Consider the following 24,490-nt stretch of genomic DNA (forward strand, 5'->3'; position numbering starts at 1 on the left):
ATGTTAAGGAATCTTTATAAGTAAGACTGCATAAATCTATCAAGAATGTGAAAGTTTAATCAGTAATACATTATTATTACATATTGATAAATATACCACGGTCATATAAGCCGATAAGCAATATTAATGTAAACAAGTTTGTGTAAATGCACCAGTAAGCTGAGATGCCATGTTATCTGTTCTGCTGACTGATACACATATTAACCATATAATAATAAATTTTTTATTATATTTTTTTTTTGTAACAAATAGAGATAATATCCTCACTGGGATTTCATTTACACTATTGTTATCACTAATATACTTGAGTTGGGCCATTTCAAGAGTCAGAATAATAGAAGAGTATGTATGAATGTGAATGAGGCAAGAAGTGTGTGCCAAGACCGAGTTGTTTGGCGGTCCATCCTCTCTGCCTACCCCTGCGGAACCGGCGTATTGGTTAGTTAGTTATTGTTATCGGATAATTAATGTGATGACACGAATGCAAACAATATGCTTACTAGGCAGACTGTGGGCAAACTCAAAGTTTTATCGAAGTTTTGATCAAAGGCAAATTGGTCAACAATCTAAGTCATCTAAAATTTCGCCATGTTACCATCGAAAACACTAACTTCGGTTGTCTGTGCATCCTGCTTAACTCTGGTACAATAAATGCAAATTTGATTAGAATTTAAGCAGCACATTAAAAATTATAACTGATTGTATGAAGAATTCAGACAAGTGATAAAGTACAAAAACTATTTAACCGTTAATTGCTTGCGAGGACAGACCCCACCCAGCATGTGTTTGAGCATTTGTATCTTTTAAAATTACGAATTTACTGCGCGGATTCTTCCGCTAGCTTCCTAACAGGTGAGTTATTTAGTCACGACCAACGCTCAGTTGTGCCTGAAGAGAGCGTTTAGGATGCATAACGCCCCACGCGAGCGTCAGCATTGTGCAAATTATTAGATGGAGGTCGTTCTGGAGCTGGTAAATCGTTCACATCTATACAATGCTGTGATGATCACATTACTGTGACCTTTCAAAAATGTGATGACCGGCTTCCCTGCTGACAAACTGCTTTGGCAGTTTAGCGTCTCATGACTTTTCGGTATGTTTTATGTTTTAATATAATTTATAATTTAAATAATAATTTTTCGAACTTAGCGGGTGTTTATATTGAAAAAAAAAATAAAAAAGAGAAATCTAGTTCCTAAGAAAAAGCTTAGATGGTTTGGGCATGTAGAGCGAATGAGCAAAGAATGGAGTGTAAGGAGAATATATGATGCAAATGTGAATGGTAGCAGAAGTCGGGGACGCCCGAGGAAGACATGGCACGACCAAGTGAATCCGATACTTGAGTCGGGCCATGTCAAGAGTCAGAATAATATAAGAGTATGTATGAATGCGAATGAGGCAAGGAGTGTGTGCCAAGACCGAGTTGTTTGGCGGTCCGTCCTCTCTGCCTACCCCTTCGGTAAAACGTTGTGATAGTTAGTTAAGTATCGGAGGTGATGTGATATTTGGGAATATTCCCCGACCTAATAAAAGTTCCCCCAATTTGGAAAACCCACTATTGCCAAAACCACGAAATGAATGCTTCATTAACTGTAGAGCGTTTGGCCTTTAAAATTTCGTTTAAAGATGTCACCGGTGTGTTCGTTTTTAGGTCGACCTACTCCATCCCGTGCGTGGGCCGGGGTTTGTGGCCAATACTAATTTTTTTAATACTTTTTAATACTTTTTATTTATTTTTTTTTTGGTTTGACTGCGGATTAAACCTTCCTCCCCAGAACTGGATATTAACAGCTGTTAACTTTTAAAATAAAAATAAATTGGTTTGACTGAGGATTGAAAAACAAGGAACTGGAGTCAAATGCGCCAAACCCAAGTTTATTTTTTCGCATGGAAATTGTATTGATATACTCACACGTGGCAGGACGGCCGATGGCCTTGGCAACCTCGCTCATGTTGACGATGACAGTCTTGATGCCGTTGCCCTTTCCCTCCACCTTGGCGCAGATGCGCGGCATCTTGTAGCGGTAAAACGCATCCGACACGCTGCGGTTCACATTGACCGACCCCATTGTGGCGGTGGCAACTGTCCCGGGCGTTACTAGCGACTATTCAACCTGCCTCTCCTGGAATTAACAACCAAAAAAACAGTTAATACAATAATATTATATGGACTAAATAAGTACTAGACCGATTTCGCTGAAAATTTCAAGGTTCTTATTAGTGTCAGGTGTGTTTAGAGAGTGATTCGGAAGGTAGAAGAAGTCGGGGACCCCCAAAGAAGACTCGAACAATAATACAAATCATTCATAACCCAGAGCAACGCCGGGTATAGATTAGCTAGTATGACTCTACAGAGAAACTAATCACCTCGAAGACATTCACTGTGATATGAATCCTATAATTTCTATACCCGCTATATCCGATTTTTTGACAAAATGATCTGAGTATGACATCTTGTTCACATTTTTGCGAGCAACAAGAGGAGCCTAAAATTGAGTTTAAAAACCCTCCTTATCACGACCAAAAACCATGTTAAAACTGCGAGTGAGAAACCAAATCCGCTATATCATACAGAAAGTTACTATCAAAACCCGCTATATTGGATTCAACCAATCACAAGCAGTTATTTTGCCAAAATACAATATGGCCGCCGCTCTGACGCTACGCTCGTGTGTCAAAATGATCTACGCGTGTGTTTCTAAACCCGCCATGTCGGCTCAGTTGACTTTCAAAATCACGAAGTGAGTATCAAAATCCGCTTTATCCATTTTATTTATCGAAATTACTTAATTATTGCTAGACATATATAGAAAAATAAATGCTTTTCGAAATTTTATTACTCCAATTCATTATATAAAAAATTGTAATGCAATTACTCATGTACGCTAGAGATGTGACAGTTTTTTGCGGTTTTCTCCAAATCAATGAAAGTTGATATAGCGGGTATAGAAATTACACGACTCATATAAAAGAATTACAGAAAAAATGAATAGATTTTATTTGTATGCTGGGATCTGACCATCGAAAATGTTGCTGCCCAGATTTTGTAGACAAATTTCGTAAAGACAAGAAAGCAATAGATAAATCAATAGAATAAAATCAACTAACCTGAGTAATAAATGATGAGTTTCTTTCCAAAAGAATGGCTTGAGAACCGAGTGAATGAAGAAAGGAAGGAGACGTAAGAGAGTATAGTCTATAGAAGCATGAGAGCGGGCAGACTGGGCGGGCGCGGGGCGCGGGGGGACTGGGCGGGCGGCGCGCGGCCAAATGATAAATTCATTCGCTCGATTCCATACGGCGCTGGCACGGCTGATAGTCACGTCTCTCTAAACGGCTGCAAGATCCGGTGTCTGCTGCTTACAAATTTTGATGTTCTGGAAACAAAACAATCAATCAGTGTCAACATCATTGAACTCGAACGATGGCGTTTTAAAAAAAAACCCAAGCCCACGCTCATTCAAAGAATCGTACCTCAGAATATTAATATGAAAACATATAGACTGCTTACTGGGATTTAAATCCAATGAACCCACCTACATACCATCGTTTAACAAATGTTTGTAGGTTTTATAAATTTTAAATAAAATCATTAAATTCTAAGAAAAATTTGAAGAAATCGTCCAATATTGAATTTATTGTTGGATATTTAACAACGGTTCCATGATATTTCATCAGATTCATTAAAAGTGATAAAACAAAAACTAGGTTTGATAGTTACCTATGTAACCTATTTAAACTAGTTTTTGTTTCATCACTTTTCATGACTTTTATATCACTTTTTGTAGGTGTGTTGAATTGTCATTTTGACCCAGTCACCTTTAATAACATATGTTTATATTTCGTAAAAGAACTAGAAACAAGGTTTGAAATAAGACATACATCATAACATTACCCGTTACTATTCTTACTTATTAAATCAATTTAATAATGAACACATTGATGTATAAAAATATTCCAGAAATTGTGTAAAATAAAAACCTATGCCGTTTTTCACATCACTGGATAATTGAACTTTAAACACGTTTCAACAAAATAATTAAATAAAAACTTTTGTTCCAAAAAATATTTCTAGAATATTCCGTGAGATGACCACTAGTGACATCTTTTGGAACTAGATAGAAGTTTAAACCAGTTAGTGATTTAAAGAGGAACGGCTGCGCAACCTTCTTCATAAAAAAAACTTAAATTTGGATTTGAGGTCAAAATACTTGACTAGATTAATTATTTTTTTAATCAAAAGGTATAGCAAATATCTAGTACGGATATGTGCTGCTTTATTCATTTGTATTTTAAATTAGAAAACATAGTCAATTAAAGAATTCAACTTTGAGAAATTTTATGGAAATTATTAAAAAAAAAAATCTTTCCCAACCTACTGTGTAAATAAATATACAGTGGTGCCTCACACAACGAACTTAATTCGTTCCAGGAGCAAGTTCGTTATGCGAAAAGTTCGTTATGTGAAACGCGTTTTCCCATAACAATACATGTTAAAAAAAATAATTCGTTCTGTAGCATAAAATATGGTAAGATGACATAAAAAAAAGATAAATTTTTTGTTATTATTTTTATTTAGATACATCTAAAAACATAATGAAAAAAACACACATTTTTTAATTTTAAGAAATAATCGAATCTTGCACATCTTCATCCATTTTCCGCCGATGGTGCAGTGAAAAACCTGTCCAAAGTCGTTTGTTTCTCTCTTTTCTTCAACATCTGCCGGAAATAACGGACAAGAGTATCAAAGTACAGGTCGTTGATCCTGTTTGCTTCAGCGGAATCCGGATAGTGGGCATTGGTAAACTCCTGAACTGCTTTCCATTTGACGTGGATTGAAGATCTATGTTTTTCATTAAATAGTTTTGATACTCCTTTGGCTACTTTGGCTGATTTTATTGCATCCTTGTTTTTCAAAATGGTGAAAATGGTGGTCTTGTTGAGGCCAAACTCTTTGACGAGGTCACACTGTTTTACCCCACATTCACTCCTTCTAATTATTTCCTGTTTCATTTCAAGAGAAATCACCTTCCTGCTTTTTTTAGAACCCATCATATAAAAAAAATGTTGAGTTTATCTTAAAAGGACGACTGCCGTGATACGTGTGCGATTTAATTCGTAATGAAGAACGATTGCTGCGATACGTGCGTAAGTTAAGCGTACTACGCAGTGACTAACGAGTCTAACGACTGCCTGCGCGGGAGGATGCAATTAATCGGCAGTGATCGTAGAAGATCGGGCGACTTCGTTGTGTGAAGCGAAGTTCGTTGTATGAATCGTGAAATGAACGAAAAGGAAGTTCGTTGTGTGCAGCATTCGCTGTGCGAGGCGTTCGTTGTGTGAGGCACCACTGTACAATGAAATATAAATTAAAAAATAATAAAATATGCATCAGAAGTCAAAATTTATTTACAACAAATTTGTGTTCCAACTTAAATTGGTCATTTGAAAATGAAATTTAAAACCATCAAAATATTTTTTTTGACAATTCATATTTTATATTTCATTAAATTTGTATGGTAAAAAGGCAAGATTATTTTTTAGACCATTGAATCACAAATAAATGCCAAACTTGTCTCAAATTGTGAAAAATCGATTTCTTTATAATTTGAAACACAAATAAAGTAAGCACACATACTAGATTTACGCTACACCTTTTGATTAAAAAAATGATTATTTAGTTTGGTTGGGTATTTTGGCCTCAAATCTAAGTTTTTAGTAAGTGGATATGAAATCGGGAACTTCAAAATAAAATCATTTTAATTCTTGAGACCACCTACCCAAATTCAGGTATTCATTACTGAAGTGTCAGAGCCACCCAAAACTTGAAACATTCGAGTGACACCAGAAGGATAAAGAACAATATGGATCAGCACCATTCCTCTTCTTCTCGTAGTGCAAACTGTTGGCAAAGGTTTTAAATTCCTCCTGTGCCATCCAAATGGCTATGACTGCCTATCCAGCAGGTTTTATGGCACCTGTGGCGACTTGCTTTCTTTCAGACATCACTGAATAAAAATTTTATATCATCTTGTTATTTTAACCACTCAGAACATTAGAACGTCAAAAGACATAAATATGATAATAGCGGTCAAGACATTAGAACGTCTTTTCACGTAAGCACGGGAGATTTTACAAAAATTGATTTATTTCCATCACTAGTATACGGATTGCCATGATTTAAAAAAAAGAGTATCGATAATGAATAACGCCTATGAGTCTGTATTCAAGAATATCTATGGAACGTAGAGGTGCATTATCTAAGCCGATTGAAACTGTCAAGATATTCGTTAATAATTTATTGCGTTTCTAAATAATTTATTAAAAATATTTTAGTTTGGACGTTTAATATTTTGAGGTGACTAATAGTTTTTAAATATATTTTTTCAATATATAAAGTGTTATTCCTTTATGCTACTCAGAAAAAAGTACTTTTTTCAAGTCTTTGAAATAATAGTAAGCGATTTTTACATATTTTTGACGTTTTCATAAAATGTATATTTAGAAACGCAAATATTTACGTATAATAACACAATGCGATAGTGGATTTCATAATCTTTCCAAAACATTTTTTAGAATGAGGCTACGATTCCCAAAACGTGAGTTATCACGTTTAATAATAAATAAAATTCTATGTCTGAGAGGTTAATATTTACATGTTAACGGCTGTTGATCCAAACAAATCTCACCTGACCAACCGGGACGGTTATGATTAAGTGCAATGCTCTCTCAGTAATCCACAGCTTGATTATCAGACTACTATTATCTTCCGATATTTTTAATAGTTGAAAGCCCAAAATCAAGCTCTACAATTCGCCAGTATTCATTAGTATGTGAAGTTCAGTAGTCCTCCGTACGCCTAGCTTTGTTCACTGACACAACTGGTTAGGTTATATGTATAGTTACATTCAGTTACTAAACGACCATTCAGCTTATTCCCGTTGACCATTTTACGATGTACAGAGAATAATTATTGTTGTTTCAGGTCATTTCGGTTAGTCCTAGTTTTGTATGTTCTAGCAACTGTCGCATGTGTTTCCGTTTGTTTTGTTCTGCCACGTTTTTTGTTTGAATAAGTTTACAAAATGAAAAGTCATCTCCCAAGCGTAAACATGAAACCTTAAACAAAATATGGAAATTTTACGAAAGATCGATAGTGGTGTTTGTTTTTACGAAATACCTGCTTTAATTTTAAGCATATTTTGAATCTGCTTTCACTAATTGTACACTTGTCCGGTTTTTGGGGTGGCGGATTACTGAGGGTATTGTACATAAAAGTACTGTTTTAAATGTAGTTTATAAAAGTGAGGTTATCACTCTATTGAGGTTATATTTGTCCATAGCAGGAGTGACAAATAGATGTAAATAAAGAGTAGACCTACCGATAACCGTTGAAGAGGTTAAAGCGAGTCATGCACGATGCGTTGGGTAACGCAGTCGGGGGTCCGGTGCACGTGTCTCCTCTCTGTACTGATGTCTCTGTAACAAACGAGGAAATCATATTAAATTACTTTCTTCAACAACAGTCAATAATTATACCAGAGGACATTTTTCTATTTAAGAAAAAGGTGGACTTGGCAAATAATAGCTATTTGATCAAAAACCAAATTGCAAGTGAAAATATTATAGTATGTCTTATTATGAAAAAAGTAAGAAGCTTTCTTTAAATAAATTGATTTAAGATGCATCGACACACTCCATTGAATTGCTTGGGCTCCATAGAAGCCGTAGTACATCTGGCTTCCAAGAAATTGGGAGTGTTGTTTAATAGGTTGAGCAGAATCTCCAAATATGACCAGCTGCTAAATCTGTACAATTCTCAAGAATGTCCAATAATTGAATTTGGGAGCCACCTCTGGGCTGGAGCCCCAAAATACTTGATAAACCTACTTGATTCTGTGCAATCCATTATTAACTCTGCCATCCCTAATGTATAGATGCAAAATAGGAAAGCTCAGTCTGTTCTACAGGTATCAATGGAGCGTGCTCGAAGGAGCTAGCAGCATTGATCCCTTTGCACAGGTGCACGTATGCAAAACACAACACACTTTCAAACGGATTGTTTAGGTGTAATGTTTTTCCTCCTTCATATAATCTGAGCCTCTTCAAGACCCGCATTAATAAATCCCTTCCTACAGCCTCTACCTTAACCAGCCTCACAATACTGTCCAACCAGGTCGATATAGTTCCACTGTCTTTATACTGTGGACAGAGGGGCGCCCTTGTAAGGTGTCACGTAAAAAATTTGGATATCATATAATCGGGTTACCTGTCTGCCCGTGTACAGCTAATAAAAAATCAACTGTACAAAACAAAGATTCCTTATTAAAATACATCTATTTTTGTTTGACTGAGGATTGAACATTACTTCCCGGGGGTTGGATTCAACCGCACTAAGAACTGAGTTAATTTCCGATTGGGTAGGACTGACATTTATTTCGTATAGTAACTGCTGTAATGTCATCTATTTTCAGAGAAATGCATAATATGTTCGCTTAAGTGGATGTGATTGCCACCTAAAGTTGATAGAATAATGCATTGACAGCGACAATGTGTCTACCTAGGATTATTTTTAGGAGAATAAGCCGCATGGTGATAAGTTCATTTTTTTTATTTTTTTTTTATTTTTTTTATAGTGAATACCTCACAAGAGTCCCAACTGCTCCCGTCTGGAGCCAGTGAGACTATGGCATCCCCAATTGGGGGATGTTGTGAGGCTGTAGGTAAGTGGGGAAGGGAAAGAGGAAGGTGGGGAAGTACCTGGCTATTCAGATCTAGTCACTAAACACGGCTAAAGCCATTTGGAGCAACGTTTCAATTCTGAATGGTGGTCTTACACCAGGGCGATACTGGTAGTATCTTCCACTCTGGAACGTGCCGCAAATATACTATATATTATTTTAATTAATTAATTGTGAAATAACACAAATTAATCAAATAAAATTTATTTGCGCACGCCGGGTTCGAACCCGCGACCTTCGGAATGGCAGTCCAATGCGTTACCACTGGACTATGCCGGCCGTCAAAAATAATCCTTTATGCATTTTTTTTATGGACCTACAAGGTACAGCCACACTCTCCTAAAGAAAATTATAGTGTAAGACTCGGAAAATAATATTTTGTAGAAACAAATAAGGAAAAAACTTATTTAACCCTTAGGTACTACAGTGGGTTCAGGGGGACCCTGCCAAAAAATGCATTCTTCTCTCCAGCTACCGTTATAGACGGCCGGCATTGTCCAGTGGTAACGCATTGGACTGCCATTCCGAAGGTCGCGGGTTCGAACCCGGCGTGCGCAAATAAATTTTATTTGATTAATTTGTGTTATTTCACAATTAATTAATTAAAATAATATATAGTATATTTGCGGCACGTTCCAGAGTGGAAGATACTACCAGTATCGCCCTGGTGTAAGACCACCATTCAGAATTGAAACGTTGCTCCAAATGGCTTTAGCCGTGTTTAGTGACTAGATCTGAATAGCCAGGTACTTCCCCACCTTCCTCTCTCCCTTCCCCACTTACCTTCAGCCTCACAACACCCCCCAATTGGGGATGCCATAGTCTCACTGGCTCCAGACGGGAGCAGTTGGGACTCTTGAGAGGTATTCACTATAAAAAAATTAAAAAAAAAACCGTTGTGCTTGCCAATCCACCGCTGCCCCCAATAATGTATCTTATTTTATTATATGCTTTTGTTGTAACATTTAATATTTTTTTTCTTTTTTCGTTGTATTATGTTTCCTTTATTGTTTTAATTTGGTAGAATTTATAATAACTGTGATACTCTACTATTAAACTTTGTAGTGTGTAAAAGCCCATTAGGGCGTGTAATAATAAATAAATAAATAAATAAATAAATAATAAATAAATAAATAAATAAATAAATAATACATAATACATATTCCGAATAATTACCAAAAATATTAACCCAGCATAAAATATTGGTTTGAAAAAAGTTTTCGCATGTAAAATCGAGTATAATTCGCAGATAAAGAAGATAAATTGAATATTATTTTGGTTTAAAAAATATATATTTATATTTTGGTGGTCCCCAAAGTGCAGATGATCCTGATGAGAAGAATGAGATTTTGATATATCTGCCTAACTGTGTGGAAACAAGGTGGAAACATTGTGATTGTACAAAGTAAAAAAAAACTACATAAAAGTAATACAAGAATCGCACCTGCAAAGTATATACATAGAAAGAATGACCTTTAACAGTTTTCGAGAAAGTTGTCAAATCTCTAGGAGTACGTAATCCTGTGGTCAACATCAACATAAATGTAAAACTGGAGAAAATCCGACACGCATCTTACAACAAGTCCTGACTTCATGACTTTTAATATTAGTATAATTTGACAATTGACAAGAAAACAAAAGAAATGTTACGAAAATAGAATAACCATAGATAGTTTATTTTAAAAGTCGATAAAATTGAGTAAATACGGAAGAAATTGAACAATTTTTTATCATAAAAATATACTTATTTTAGACATAGTTTGAAGAAAAAAAAACATTTCGTAAAATTGAATAATGCGTGTTTACGTGAGGAATTAAAAAAAGCGAAAATATTTCTAATCTCATTATAATTTATGTATAGTGTCATAATTGTTGTTAGACTTGGTATGTATGAATCGACCATGAAAATCATTTTAACGTAATATTGGTGATGTTTATTTAAATAAATGTATAATTTAATGAATCTAATAATCGAAAATTCACATACAAAATCAAGAGAAGGGGTACTTTCTTGATCCGCAGTCCTTGAGGTAGAGATTCAAATTCAAGGTTTATCCAGAGGCATTGGAGGTCAGGGTCAGAAATTGTGCAACTCGGCGCGTGCGCATTACAGACCCGCGTGGCACACGGGCTTCTTCACTCTCATGAGATACCACCAGACCAGACGATATCCATCCAGCCACCTAACTGTTCAACACTTTACTTATAATGCCTAAATTTGCATTCAATTCCATTCAAAACAACTAGTTAATTACGTCTCATATTCAGTAGATATTTTGTAATACAAGAATCGCCAAAATGCGTAAATATGAATTCAGTTTTCTAGCTCTTTGTGCTAAATGTAGCCTGCATTTCAGTAGACATTTGGTAATCAAATCACATTTGGCGAGGTTTAACCGATAAACAATACAACAGTCAAAACCAATGCAGATTAGCCTTATCAATATAAACCAAAGGTCGATGCAAAACAAGAAAATCACACGAAAACGAAAGCAGTTGTGTGAAAGAATAATAATTACGTGGACGAACGCACGAAAGGGGAGATTCGGATTAGGAGTAGAGTAAAGTATTGAACAATGTTTCATAAGGATAAACAAGCAAGCATGACATGCTGTCAGACTCCGGAGGAACGAGATACTTGTGTGTAATGTAGGATGTAAGTATACCTTCAGTGTCAGAGTGGAGAGTGGTGAGAGTGGTGGGAGCGACCAGAGCGACGAGAGTGGCGAGAGAACGGACAGAGTTCTGCGTGGCTAGGCCATGGGCGTGCAGCATGAGCCCGGGGGGCTTGAGACGCACCCCCTTGGAGAAGCGGGGAGGAGCCCCCGCCCGCGCTGCGCCCCGGTCCGGCACGGGAGACAGCGTCAACACCAGCGGTGAACGGCGACCACAAATTCCCGACTCCCAAATCGCACCGCGAACCACGCTACGCAATGACGTCCGAAAAACCCGCCGCCCGCTTCCGGAAAACCGACTCGACTTAACGGAAATTTTCCAAAGTCTGGAAGGGACCCGACTTCAAACGCCGGCAAAACAAAGATGTTACGTCAGATAAAACTGACCTATCCCACGATGACGATACGAAGTCAAATCGATGTGTGGAAGTCGACTATTCCACGCTTTGTCGAGTGTGTTAATAAACGTGCTAAAACTTGTAGTATTGTGATGGGAATTGAGTAAAGTAATTAGCGAAATGAGTGCTGGTTGTGTATTCCGCGACGGCCGGGCACAGTGTGATGTAAAGGGGAAACGGAAGTCCCGGCCCGCCCGGGGGCATGCGCGCCCCTTCCTCCCCCTCCCTGTCCTCCAGGGGTATCGATCGCCCCTACAGCCTGCCACAGCCTGCCAGCCCCCGCCCCCACCAGCCGCCCCCTCGCCCAAATAGGATACAGGGATGGTCGGCCGGAGGATGGAGGATCGCATGGAGATACGATCATACGCCGTAATATGTCATTCAGCGAGAATCCTGAAGCATATACATCTTGAGAGGCTGAGATTATAAATCAGAAAACAGAACTTGTATTTGGAAAGCACTCAAACACGAAACGTGTCATATTTTTTATTTCGCCTTGCCAACCAAAAATGAGTGAAAGATTTTATATTTTCGATAAAAATATCTTCAGTACGAGGTTACCTTTCGCAAACAAACCATATCAGGATTTAGTCTGCGCAACGAAGTATCCGCAACAACAAGACGTACGCATGGCAAACTATTGATATTGCCAACTCCTAATCTAACAAGAAAAGTAATTAAAAGACGTATATTTTGCATTGCAAACTGATAGCGGGGTAAATTTAGTAGAATTAAATTGTCGTGGAAAAGTTGAAGTGACATGGCTGTCCCTGACAGACGGAAGGCCGGTCGTGTGACCGGGGCCCGGACATTTTCCAAACGAACATTCCCGAACTTTTCCGAACCCCGCAAGGTGGGGGCGGTCACTGGGGAGGCGGAGGCGAGGTGGTGCAATCCCGGGCGCAGCTTGCACCAGACGGCGGGTCTGGACCCACAAATACAACGGAAAATACCCATCAATATGCCGTCACTCAGTAGAAAATGTTGAATCATTTTGATGAGATTGGCGAAGTGCACTTTTGGGGCAAATGCCATTTTGACAAAGTGTGTGTCCGATGATAGACGTGATTGATTTGGTGCGTAGTTCGATTCCAGACTGAGCTATTGACGCTAGTTTCGGGAGATGGAAATTGGGTAGAAATGTAGGCAACAGATGAAACATGGGATAACTTATTTATCAGTAAATCGGTTTTACCGGTAATAAATCATTTTAAATTGGGAGGGGGCAAAATAGAATCATATAAATAAGTCGTCTAAACGTGGTGATAACCAGTTTAAAAATGGTCTTGAAAGCCGAAACAGCTGTAACAATAACAAAAACCAAAAAATACTGGAAAAACTTAATAATTATATTAATAAATTTGATTTTTTTTAATATACTTAACTTATTTGAGTTTAAAAAAAAAGAAAATATAAGAAAGAGAAAACAGTACTGTATATAACTGTAAAAACACATAAAAACCGACTATTGATGAGTAGTAATATCGAAACAATATAGGTAGTCGAATTTAATATAGGTGTTTATTCTGTTGAATAATTATTCTTCATATACCTAAAATGATTCAATTTGACAAAAACCATATCATTCTACAAGTGTGGGACATGTGCAATTTTCGGCCTTACAAGGGATTTTTAAATATGCATCTAATAAAGTACCATTTGGTCCAATAAATAGTGAAACGACTGCCACTCGGGAAAAGTAAAACTTTGTATTATTGACTATCTTCCTACTGCTCCTACAAAGCTCCTGCTGCCTGTACAAGCTGGACTATACCTGGTTACTCTAGGATTAAGTTGTCCTGTTGAATTTACAGTATTGATTTTGTTGACCTGTAGGGAAGTAAATCAGTCTTAATACAGGGTTTTCAAGGAAAAAAAAAACTCTTATTGAAGAGGTGTTATTTTAAATAGCCGAATATTTCGGTAGATGTTACTTTAAAGCTGACATTTTTTGACATTAGACAAGTAGAAACTACGTCATTAATAAAAATGGATACACGCTTCAACATCGCATTGAAAATATTAAAATTCACTTGAGTAAATCAAATGCAAATCATTTAGAGTGCTGAGGCCCATTTCCACCTCGGTGGCTTCGTCAACAAAGAAAATTGTCGCATCTGGTAAACCTAAGAGTTATTGTTGAAAAGCCTCTCTATCCTCAACGTGTGACTGTTTGGTGCGGTTTATGGTCCGGCGGAGTCATTGGACCTTACTTTTTCGAAAATGAGGCTGGAGCAACAGTTATGGTGAATGGATTGCGCTATCGAGAGACGATTAATGATTTTTTATGGCCGGAATTGGATGGTATTGATCTGGACAACGTTTACTTTCAACAAGATCAAAATCTCCTACTTACGAACCCATTTTTGGTTATGATTTTATTGTATAATGTGGCAAATTAAGTTATTTATAAAATGATCGAAAAAAAAAATATTTATGCCTGAAAATCCACAAAATAAAATAAAAGGCACTTTTTGGCCATGTTTTTTTCTTGCATAAATCAAAATAGGCGGATGGTGTTAAGCGGGAATTTAAACCTTATCGCCACCTACGTAAAGGTTGTTATTGATAGCGGCTCAATTTAAAATATTACACGACGTAGTGCATCGCCTTAACAGTAACATTGTGGTATACAGTAGTGAATGGTGGAAGTCAGAGACACCCGAGAAAGACATTAGCAATAGCGGGTCGACTAGTAGTTTTAATAAAGTTAGCTTTTTCTGGTTCTCTTTTTAAGTTAGCTAAAACTCTAAACTCAGCAATAACACATTTAAAGAGAGCATAATTAATTTTAGTTTCCTATGTAAATGCAAGAATATCTGGTGTAGGTACGTAAAAAATATTTTTCAGACAAAGCCAGATGATGACACATTCGCCATGATTCAAAGTATTTCAAATAGCTGACATGAAAAACAAAAAAAAGATCCTATCCCCATCCTATATTCCTCTTCCTCTTGCAGTAAGTTTTAATTATACTATATTGTAACATTTCTCATTGTATTAACTTCGTGTAATATGTAATGCCTTGTAATTGGACATGGTCGGTTAATAACGACAGTAAAATTAATTTTTTGGAATCGCTTGTTAAAGTGTGTCGGGTAAATATGCTGACGACACTCTTTAAACAATTTATTTAATCTTCTAACATTTTATTTAATCTTTGTATCGAAAAGCTGTGTAAAAAAATAAATAAACATATTTAATTGATTTTTTTTTCCAGGTAAAAGAGAAACAGGGGAAGATCGACAGAATCAGAGGGATAAAGAAGCCAAAGACAAAGAAATGGAAGCGAAATACAGTCAGTGGGGAAAAGGGTACTTAACATTTCTTTCTTCCTACATATATTACAATCCTAAGGCCGTTCGCACAGTCTCCCCAAAGATGACCTATTTCTTTTCATACTTGTTCTGTTGTCTTCTTCTATAGAAAGTTGGCCGTCGATCGTCATCCTGCAGGAATTTTGCGGAACTGCACTCGTAGCAGTCACTTGGATTTCGAAGCCATGAATTGTAGTGTCGTTTTCTGTTTTTTTTTCAAAGGCGAATTGCCAAGTTCTACTCTATTGAACCAGAACCAGGTTGGCTAAAATGGGTTCGTGCTTACTCAGCGGACATGCAAGGCTGGTTGGCTGGCTTACTAGGCGCGAAAGGATGAAAGTAACAGGTATCGCGGGGAGGGTGATACTGCATTGCGTCCCATTGAAGGCCTAATGCATCGCATTCACTAACAGAGACAGATAACCTAGCAAATGAATCAATAGTGCAGTTGAATTCATTATTTTCATGATTCGAGTGCATGCTAATCGGATAATCGGAAATCTCGAGTAGCCCCCTATATTCTTCATAAGTTCGATACAAGTTAGTGGCGATGAAGATTTAATTTACCGAGTCGAGTCGTTTTGGGGTGTGAGAGTAATTACCCGAGACGCTGCGATGCTGGGAGGAGAGAAACGAGTATCGATCGGAGTCAAAACAGATTACAGATTGTAATTATGAGGACAGACTTGCGTGTGGTTGTGGACGACATGAACTCGAAAGTCGACTATATTGCTATACTTACAATATACCTACAGCGTACCTAATATACTTTCAGCGTCCTTGGGGTGATTTTTCACGAAAATGGAGCTATACATATAAATAAGCCAAATATTATTATTATAAATCTTAAGTTAAATCCAAATCATTGGATGCCAAAACTCTGATATATAAACTTTTAAACACACATAAATTTTCTACTTTAAAAATATTTAATATTTTGACAATAGTTTTTAAGGTGAGTTTTTTACTTTCTTTTCTAGATAAAACCTATCCTAAACTCCTAAAATTCTAAGAACCTATTTTGGATGAGGCGCGTCTCTGGATATTTACCGAAAGTAATTCTTAAACATTGGTTTAAAGTTTTTTTTTTAAAGAGGGTCAAACATTCCCAGGTTACGAATAACCTGACAATATTTGAAAATCTCCTACTACCACCACAGTAAGCTGAAAATGTTGCTTGTGTTGTGATGGGAGGACTTAGCCAGCCGAGGAATTGAACACACTACGCCTGGGTGGGACCCAAACGCGATGTCAACTCGGCCACCGACCGGTCGCTTTGTAGCTTTAAAGTATAAAAATATGTCGTATTCCACGTGAACAGTTGGAAACACGTGATATTATGTAAGGTATACCCAGGAAACTTGGTAGCAAATGCGAGTTAATGAGTAACGCGAGTACAAAAGTGTACAGTGCAGTGATATTGTCGGTGACTTGGGTTTCTATACAAAGTAGTTACGGTTGGCTGCCTTGAATGTAAACATCGTTACGATCAACATTCAACAATGCTATGAACTGTCACTGGGTAAGTGGTAAGTACCGTTCCATCCCATGGTCCTTGGGTTATCATAAAGCTCAGCGACAATGTAACCCTCAATGGAAAACTAAAGCAAACAGTTATGCCATTCGTACACGGAGATACTTACAAGCGACTCGAGTTTTGTCCGCGTAGCATACGCGCCGCTCGTGAGTATCCGTCATAATATTTTACAAGTGTTCGTTCACGACACGATGCGACGCGTCCACAACGGGTTTAACGTCAGTTGCACGTAACAGAACTGACAGTGACAGAAATGACGTTCGAACATAATTTGAATGATAAATTTGTTCCTGAGGTGGGAAAATATCCATGTTTAAATAAAGTTAGTTAGTCAATTACGTCAGAAAGGATTTAGCGGAAAAGGCGTGAATTGAGGTTGAAAACTAAAGTCAATTTGACATCATTCGTAGTTCCTTGGCGGCGGCGTGCGCCCTACAAGTAAAACTTATTTCGTTGTATGAATGAACCCAAAACGTATATAGTTTTATGTTTGTAAATATAAAGAACAACATTATTATTGTCTTCTTCGCTAGTCACTTGACATCTTATTAATTCCACGCGACTGCACTTGAAAAAATATGTTCAGTGCAATTAGCGAAGCGTCGTGTACGGAAACCAGCCTTAAAGAGTAGCATATCGGTAGGCTACTTTTGGTTGCGTCACAGTCACGTAGATTGTAAGTGTCTCTGTGTACGAGGGGCGTAAAAGTAAAGGAGAAGCCATGCTACAGTGACAATGTGGAACACGGCACAATGTGTAAACGTGATAAAACCAGAAGTAAAATATGGTTTTCTCAACTCCTTGGAGAGAACATTCAATAAAATGTGGCAAGCAATACATACGTTTTATTTTCTAACGTAAGAAGTCAACGTTGTTCGCAGCTTGTCAGTTTTATAAGGTTTTTACATTGTTGTGATTTATGTTATACTAGCAGCGCAGACCCGTGAAATTCACTGGATATTATGATGGTAAGTAGTAAGCAAGTAAGCAAATAACCCTTTTTTAAAAAAAGGTTAAAGCGCAGACCCATGAAAAATCACGAAATCTAACTTTAGGTACTTGTCAAGATTAACCATGATAAATTTAAGTAAAAGAAATACCTACGCATTTCAAATATGTACCTATAGAAATAAAATAATTTTCTGGTAAAAAAAATATTATAACATAGGTAGTATATCCCTATACCCTACCGTTTGTTTGAATTCTGGACACAATCAGTTCCAAATTTTGTGAAAATGATACTTAAATTAAAAATAAATCTGAGTTCACTAAAGCAGAGTTACACAGACAGACAGTGAGCAGACAAACCCACAACCGAAATTAGTATTTTTAATCTATTTGGCTTTGTAAAATCAATGGCATCCTGTTCTTTATCGTTTTGTTTCCAGAACAAATGGCGGGGCATGAAAAATATAAGCGAAAAACAAGTTCCAGCATCTTAATAAATTATTACTAGTATTACCGCAAACGAATAAATTTAGCTTGGCTAAAATTATCCAACGTTCGTGCATTTGATACATACATAGAGCTCTGTGGAAAAAGGTATGTAGTAGCATAGGTCTCCATGTATGCAGTATGGCGGCATTGCTAGTTACCGGCCCAAAGTCAATATTTATCGCAGCTCAGGTTAAAAGGCGAAATGAGAACACTATTTATAGCTTCCCATCCGCGGATTCCAAACACATTTACCTACGCGTCACTGCAACCAGAATAAGTAGCTTCATAAACCAAAGGAGATCCTGCTCGGGTGTGCTAGGTGAAGTATTAAGTTTTCACTATCAAGATAATATCTCACTCCGAAATGTAGGGGAAGAAATTCACAAGAATAGGGGAAAGCGTCAATCTGGATGGGGTGGGCGTAAAAAAAACCTTACTGTAATTTAGCCGTAAACATGGAACTACACGATTTGCCAACGAATTTAAACAATTAAATAATTCTGAATTTTCTATTGCTACACATAGTGTTAAGAGACATATCTGACTTACTTTATCTAGTGATTCCTGAGGTTATTTGGAGTAAACATGTACAAGAAAGTTTGGTCTCCGGTGACTTTATATTTACAACATTTTTTTTTAAATCAGGGTTTGGGCGGTTGGTTACTCGGTTGAGTGACCAGTGAAATAAAAAAGATAAAATGTGTTTTAAGAGGAAGCTACAAGCAAAAATGTGTATATTCTTGGTATACCTTATATTGTAGGTAATAGGCATTAAAATCGCTTGACAAACGTAGTCTAGAAACGTTCGATTTCAAGCACAACACTGGTCTTTATTTATTTTGTAAATAATTTTATAAAAAAGCAAAAAAGTTAATCAAGTGAAACTGTCACAGACAACCTTAGCTGTAATACTGTATTTTTTTAAAGTTGTTTCCTTTACGCATTCATACATTTCTGTTGAAAAAAATATTTTTTAGTAGTTTACATTTATATTTTTTATTGAGTAATTTATTTTTTTATTTATTCTACTCAAGCGAAACGATAGTAAAACCTTTGGTATTCATAATGTACACCAATTCGTTATAAAGATAAATCAAAATAGTGATTTAGCGTTAAGCTTCGCCTTAATTTACATTTTTTACACCAAATATTAGAAGAATCACAGGGTTTAAAGTAATTCGGATATGTCTCTTAACGTCCTAACACCCTTGTATGTTAGTAGTTCTGATCCTTAATTCAGAAAAGGATTCTTTTAGCGCTTTCCCGATGTTGGAGAAAATCTGACAGGGTGGTTAAAGCTAGTCATGTATGTCTCTTAACACCCTGTATGTTAGAATTTCGGATCCTTATTCAGAAAAAGAGTTTTTTTAGCGCATTCATTCTGATTTTTGATGAAATATGACAGGGGTGGGTACACTGGAATTGCCGAGCGGTTTCGCGAACGAGGGCCAAATGGCTACAATGACCGCTAGAGACTGGAGTTAGCTAAATACAGAGTGTGTTGCTAACTTCGGCTACAACGATTGCCATTATATGTGGAAACAAAATATAGAATTTTAATAGCTCCAAAATCCTTAAAAACAGGGCGTCTTATGTACTTAAAATGAAAGCGTCAAACTGACATCGCGCTCGTAACAAAATAATAGTCGAAGCGCGACTCCCACACCGTAAAGTCTCAGCGCCGAACATTGTATTCCCTTGCGAATGGGGCTTCAATATACATTTACATAGGGGTTTTGAAATGTTTAGCATAATGGTTTTGGAATCAATTGCAGCGTGCATACTGCATAGCGTAATGCTTCACCGAGATTACATTTGACGAGATTAAAATAGCTATTTGATTGGTCGACTTGTACTTCCGGTTGGCTGCTTGGACCGTTGCAAATGAATGTCACAGGTTGGTCATTTCGACGATAAAAAATTGCGCACACAATCGGCAATAGGGTAATAATTTAGCCGTTTCAGTGGAAAATCACGCGCGAGACTAAACACTAAACTACACAAAAAAAAATCATTCATATGTATACCTAGTTTCCTAGCCATTTGCCATTCACACATACACACAACCGCGCACATACACCGCACACACATCGCACACACATACAGTTCATACGTTGTTCATATGTGGATAAGACGTATATCCACAATAAGCGTAATGCTCAATCCACCGTTGGAGAGGGTTTCTATATTCAGCCAATGGTTATCGTAATGCCATGCATGTATCTGTCAACAGTCATTGTCATCAACGTCATTACTTTGATAGGATGACAGCACACGGAACACGCAACACACGGAAGAACCAGAGAACCAAACAGCCCCGCGCCGGGCAGAAACTCATCGTGTATGGGGAAACTCGGTTGGCTTGGCGTTGCTCGAAAGTCTCCACAAAATCCTCCGAGCCGAGCCAAAAAGCTGTGGCTCTACTCAGCCATATGTGGCAAATCTCCGAGCCAATGGCTTGCCGGCTCTGTGCGTGCAATCACGCAGCCAAAATCCGCTTAGTATGAATTCAGAAATCGAGTCAGACAGGAGGAAAGTTTCCTCCGTGGTATGACGTCTTCAAGTGGACGTAATTTTGTTCTAGGTGTCATAGAATACCTATTTTATTTCTTATTACTTAATTAAAAATAAACCTTATTGAATATTTGAAAAAATATATATTTACGTATTGTTATTTTTTAATAATCAATTTTAATTAAAATTTCTTTATTGAATATTTGTAAAAAAAACAATTCGATTGTGGAGTGGTATCACTGGACATAAATCAAACTGTCTCAGCTCGGTATTGTGTGGCGCCCTAATTTACACGGTGGATTTTTCACAAATGGATTCAGTTAAGTGATTCGGGGCTAAAACGGCTCTGCCGTGTGTCCCAAGCTTTACGAGATGCAGCATCCTTCGAAATAAGGCACAACCTCTGCAATAATACTTCACTTAGTCTTAGTCTCTCATTTAGTTATACCACAGAAACGCCTTTAAACTGTAAGAAAAAATCACTAATTAAAAAAAAACACTGGTCAGTCACTAATCGCAAAAATAAAATGTTCCGCCACGAAGTGGTCCTATTTATGCAAACTACTTGCAATCATTATAAACATCTCCGCTTTGTTTAATCATTTATCCAAGAACTGTTATTATTTCAGTTTTGTGAAGAAACTGACCAATAACGATATAATAATAGAACCTTCACAGAAATCAACTTAGAAATTTGATGAATTTTTCAAATTCTGTGAAACAACCCGTCCCTATTATTCGATTTAAACCCAGACTTATTATTTTAGAAAACCCTTATATCAAAAATACCACTTAAAATATTAGTGTTAACGTTTTATATACTTTTTCAGTTTTGTATGTAGATACTACCTACTGTAAAGTTTTTGTGAAAGTTAGTATATTGTGGGAATATGGAACAATTAATTAATAATAAGCACTTTACTATCTTCCTTTTTTGTAATAAATAGAGATGGTGATATCCTCACTGGGATCTCCCGTGCCGAGGATTTCATTTCGATATAATTAAAATTTTCAGTGGTTTCGGTTTGTATGTTATTTATGTCTGATCTCCCTATGTTTTGTATTCATCATTTTATTTGAGATTTAAATATTATAATATTGTTGTGCGTTTTGAATGAGAGTGGGATGTCGTTGTAGAGTTTAGTACCATAGTACAAATCCGCGTGGCTAAGTTTTGTCCGACGTTGGCGAAATATTTTGTTTTCTTAAGTTGTTTCAAAGAGGTTAATTTGTTTCTATTTTTTAAATAATATGTCTTGATTATTTTTGGAGGGGAAATTTTTGTACAGGAAGCTTTTTTGCAAAACGTCGTTACCAAAATGTGGACACATTATTTTTATTAAATAATATTCTTATATTTTTTCAATTCCCGTATCCTGTAAAACACATAAAATAATATTGAAATGCCGAGATATCAGAGCGTTCCTAACAATATTTTCTTTACCTCTTTGTTATAAAATCATTAAATTAGGTAATTAATTTTCGAAAACAATATTAATCTGATGTTTGCCAGATTCGCTGGGTATTTGATAACAATCACTGATGGAAAGCAATCTCGCGCAGGAATTAGCGGTGTGTAGGTTCAGCCGGAATGAATTCTTGAACCCGAGTCCTTTGCGGGAAGCGAATCCCAATCCTACTCATTTGTCAAATCAACAACTCCGTTCCAATTCGAGTCACTTGCGCGAGTTCTCGGTGAGTACAGTGGGTCCTAGTCCGGGATCGATTTGGGAGATAGGCCTGCGATTCTGGAGTTAAACGATCAATCGTTTTCGTATGCGCCGTCTTCGAGTGAAAAACTACTAGACGTCGCGACTAACTTTTTCGAATGTTTCAATTTTACGTATTCTTGAGCGTCGAACGGTCGAAGTTGGTAGAAGAGATGATTATATTGCACCCCTGTGAATATTGTCTATGTTCCGGATGTTTTTGGGAATTTTATGGTGTGACTGTCAAACAGACAACAGTTATTCGTTATTCAAAACAGAAATGGCTGCGGGACATATTACAAATTGCCAAAAGCAACTCTTAATTGTGCTTGTAAGCTCCGATAAAGACTTAGTAAGTGGGAAATTTTCACCCACTTTTACATTTGCGGAATCCGCGCGGTAAAACAAAAATTGACAGCTAGACTAGATTTTGACAGCCAATTCCATAGAAACGCCAACAACCTACCACTCGCTGCCCTGTTTCTACTGGTTATACCCAGTAGTTGTTGTGTGGAATGACTTTTGACGTTTGGCGTCGAAGTATGTACCTTCGACCAATTTCGGGAATAGCAACGACGACCAACGTACGTACTTTCGACGGCGATTACGAGCGCACTCGATTCAGGAATAGAGCCCCAGAACCGTGCGTCATACAGATCGTACCCAAGAACTCGGAACCCGAAGCCACTCCTAGAACTAGAGTTCTTTTAAACGGGAGCACTCCTTGGAGCCTCCGGCAAAACGCAGAACATACTCATCTCTAGCAGAAATACGTCTCTCGGAAAACACGGAATTAATTATTTCTAGAATCAAAGGAAGTGTAATTATTATAATCCACCATGATATTAGCATATTTAACGGCATCTGATATCTACCTATATTACAGTCAGTTACATCTCCAAAAATAATTAATACCGAAACGCGAATTCGACATCCATTTTCAGTAGAAAAGCTAATGTCAGAAACAGTGAAAACGGCACAGAGAAATATGAGTAATGCTGATTATTAAAATCACGTGAAAAAGGTGACAGCAGGCCATTTTCTAATAAACTATTGGTACTTTCATAATATGTCGAAACACGTGTTCATGCATATGAGTTTATTCTGTTATTATAAATGACGAAATGCGAAAATACTAGAATTTTTATAAACACGTGTTCCTACATCGGAATAACACATTCGTGTACAATATACTGCGCTATAATGCACGGCGGGTCATTAATCGAGCCATATCCATAGCATTATTAGTAATATGAAATGCAATAATTAGTATTTATGAAGAAAATAGTTAATCAAATGCAATGAGAAATAAAGCAGCGCACCTCTCGCGTGACAATCGCCTAACACGCTGCGTTTAGTGAACATGCACATATTGCACATGCACTTCCCTGTGCATTCTCACATACACTTTTCAGAACTTCTCATTCTAAACTCATAATAATATTTTAACATTTAAACCTCAAATAAAAAGCTGGATACAAAACATGGGGAGATAAGAAATAAATAATATACCGACACCAAATACAGACTGAAACCGAAACACCTCAACTGAATAAAAAAAACACCTTGTAATACAGGGTGTATCGGCACGTACCCGACAAACTTTAACCAGCTATTCCTTAGCACATTTGGAGTAAAAAATGTTACGGGCACTTTGCTGTACGGTAACATTTTTTTCAATTAAAAACAAAAAATAAATAAAAAAATCACACTCCGTCACTGTCATTGGAATTGTTTCTCGTGTTTTAAACAGCTGTTATTAGCAAGTGTGTCAAAAAGTGTCCTCGCTATTTCGTACACATTAAATAATAATAGTTAAAAATGAGACGAATGGTGCCGTGCCATTTTGTTGTGATTGTAAAAGCGCGCCAACGTAGGTACGTACGTACATTATTCAACGAACTCGAACAAAATATTGCCAGACGGGTTTTCAAACTTAGACAAAGGATAACTGTGGTGATAGTAGGAGATTTTCAAATATTGTCAGGTTATTCGTAACCCGGGAATGTTTGTCTTTCTTTTAAAAATAAAAAAATCTATTTGTTAAAAAATATATAATAAGACACTTATTATATATTTGTTAAAAAATATATAATAAGACACTTATTATATATTTGTTAAAAAATATATAATAAGACACTTATTATATATTTGTTAAA

At 36.8% G+C, this 24,490-nt stretch overlaps 1 protein-coding gene across 1 annotated transcript in view; it reads right to left on the bottom strand.

Moving 5' to 3' along the window:
* Positions 1-24,490, bottom strand: part of eIF5 (eukaryotic translation initiation factor 5) — a 59,602-nt gene that overhangs the window by 17,151 nt on the left and 17,961 nt on the right. The window contains exons 3-5 of the mRNA XM_089642767.1: positions 7,386-7,482; positions 3,109-3,377; positions 1,913-2,123 (exon numbers count right to left, since the gene is read on the bottom strand). Of these exons, the coding sequence (XP_089498893.1) occupies positions 1,913-2,069 (157 nt within the window). The 5' untranslated portion in view covers positions 2,070-2,123; positions 3,109-3,377; positions 7,386-7,482. The remainder of the gene's footprint in view (positions 1-1,912; positions 2,124-3,108; positions 3,378-7,385; positions 7,483-24,490) is intronic.

The sequence above is a fragment of the Hesperophylax consimilis genome, chromosome 18 (genome assembly GCF_061612785.1).
Source record: "Hesperophylax consimilis isolate HC1 chromosome 18, BYU_Hcon_1.0, whole genome shotgun sequence".
NCBI classification, from domain to species: Eukaryota; Metazoa; Arthropoda; class Insecta; order Trichoptera; family Limnephilidae; genus Hesperophylax; species Hesperophylax consimilis.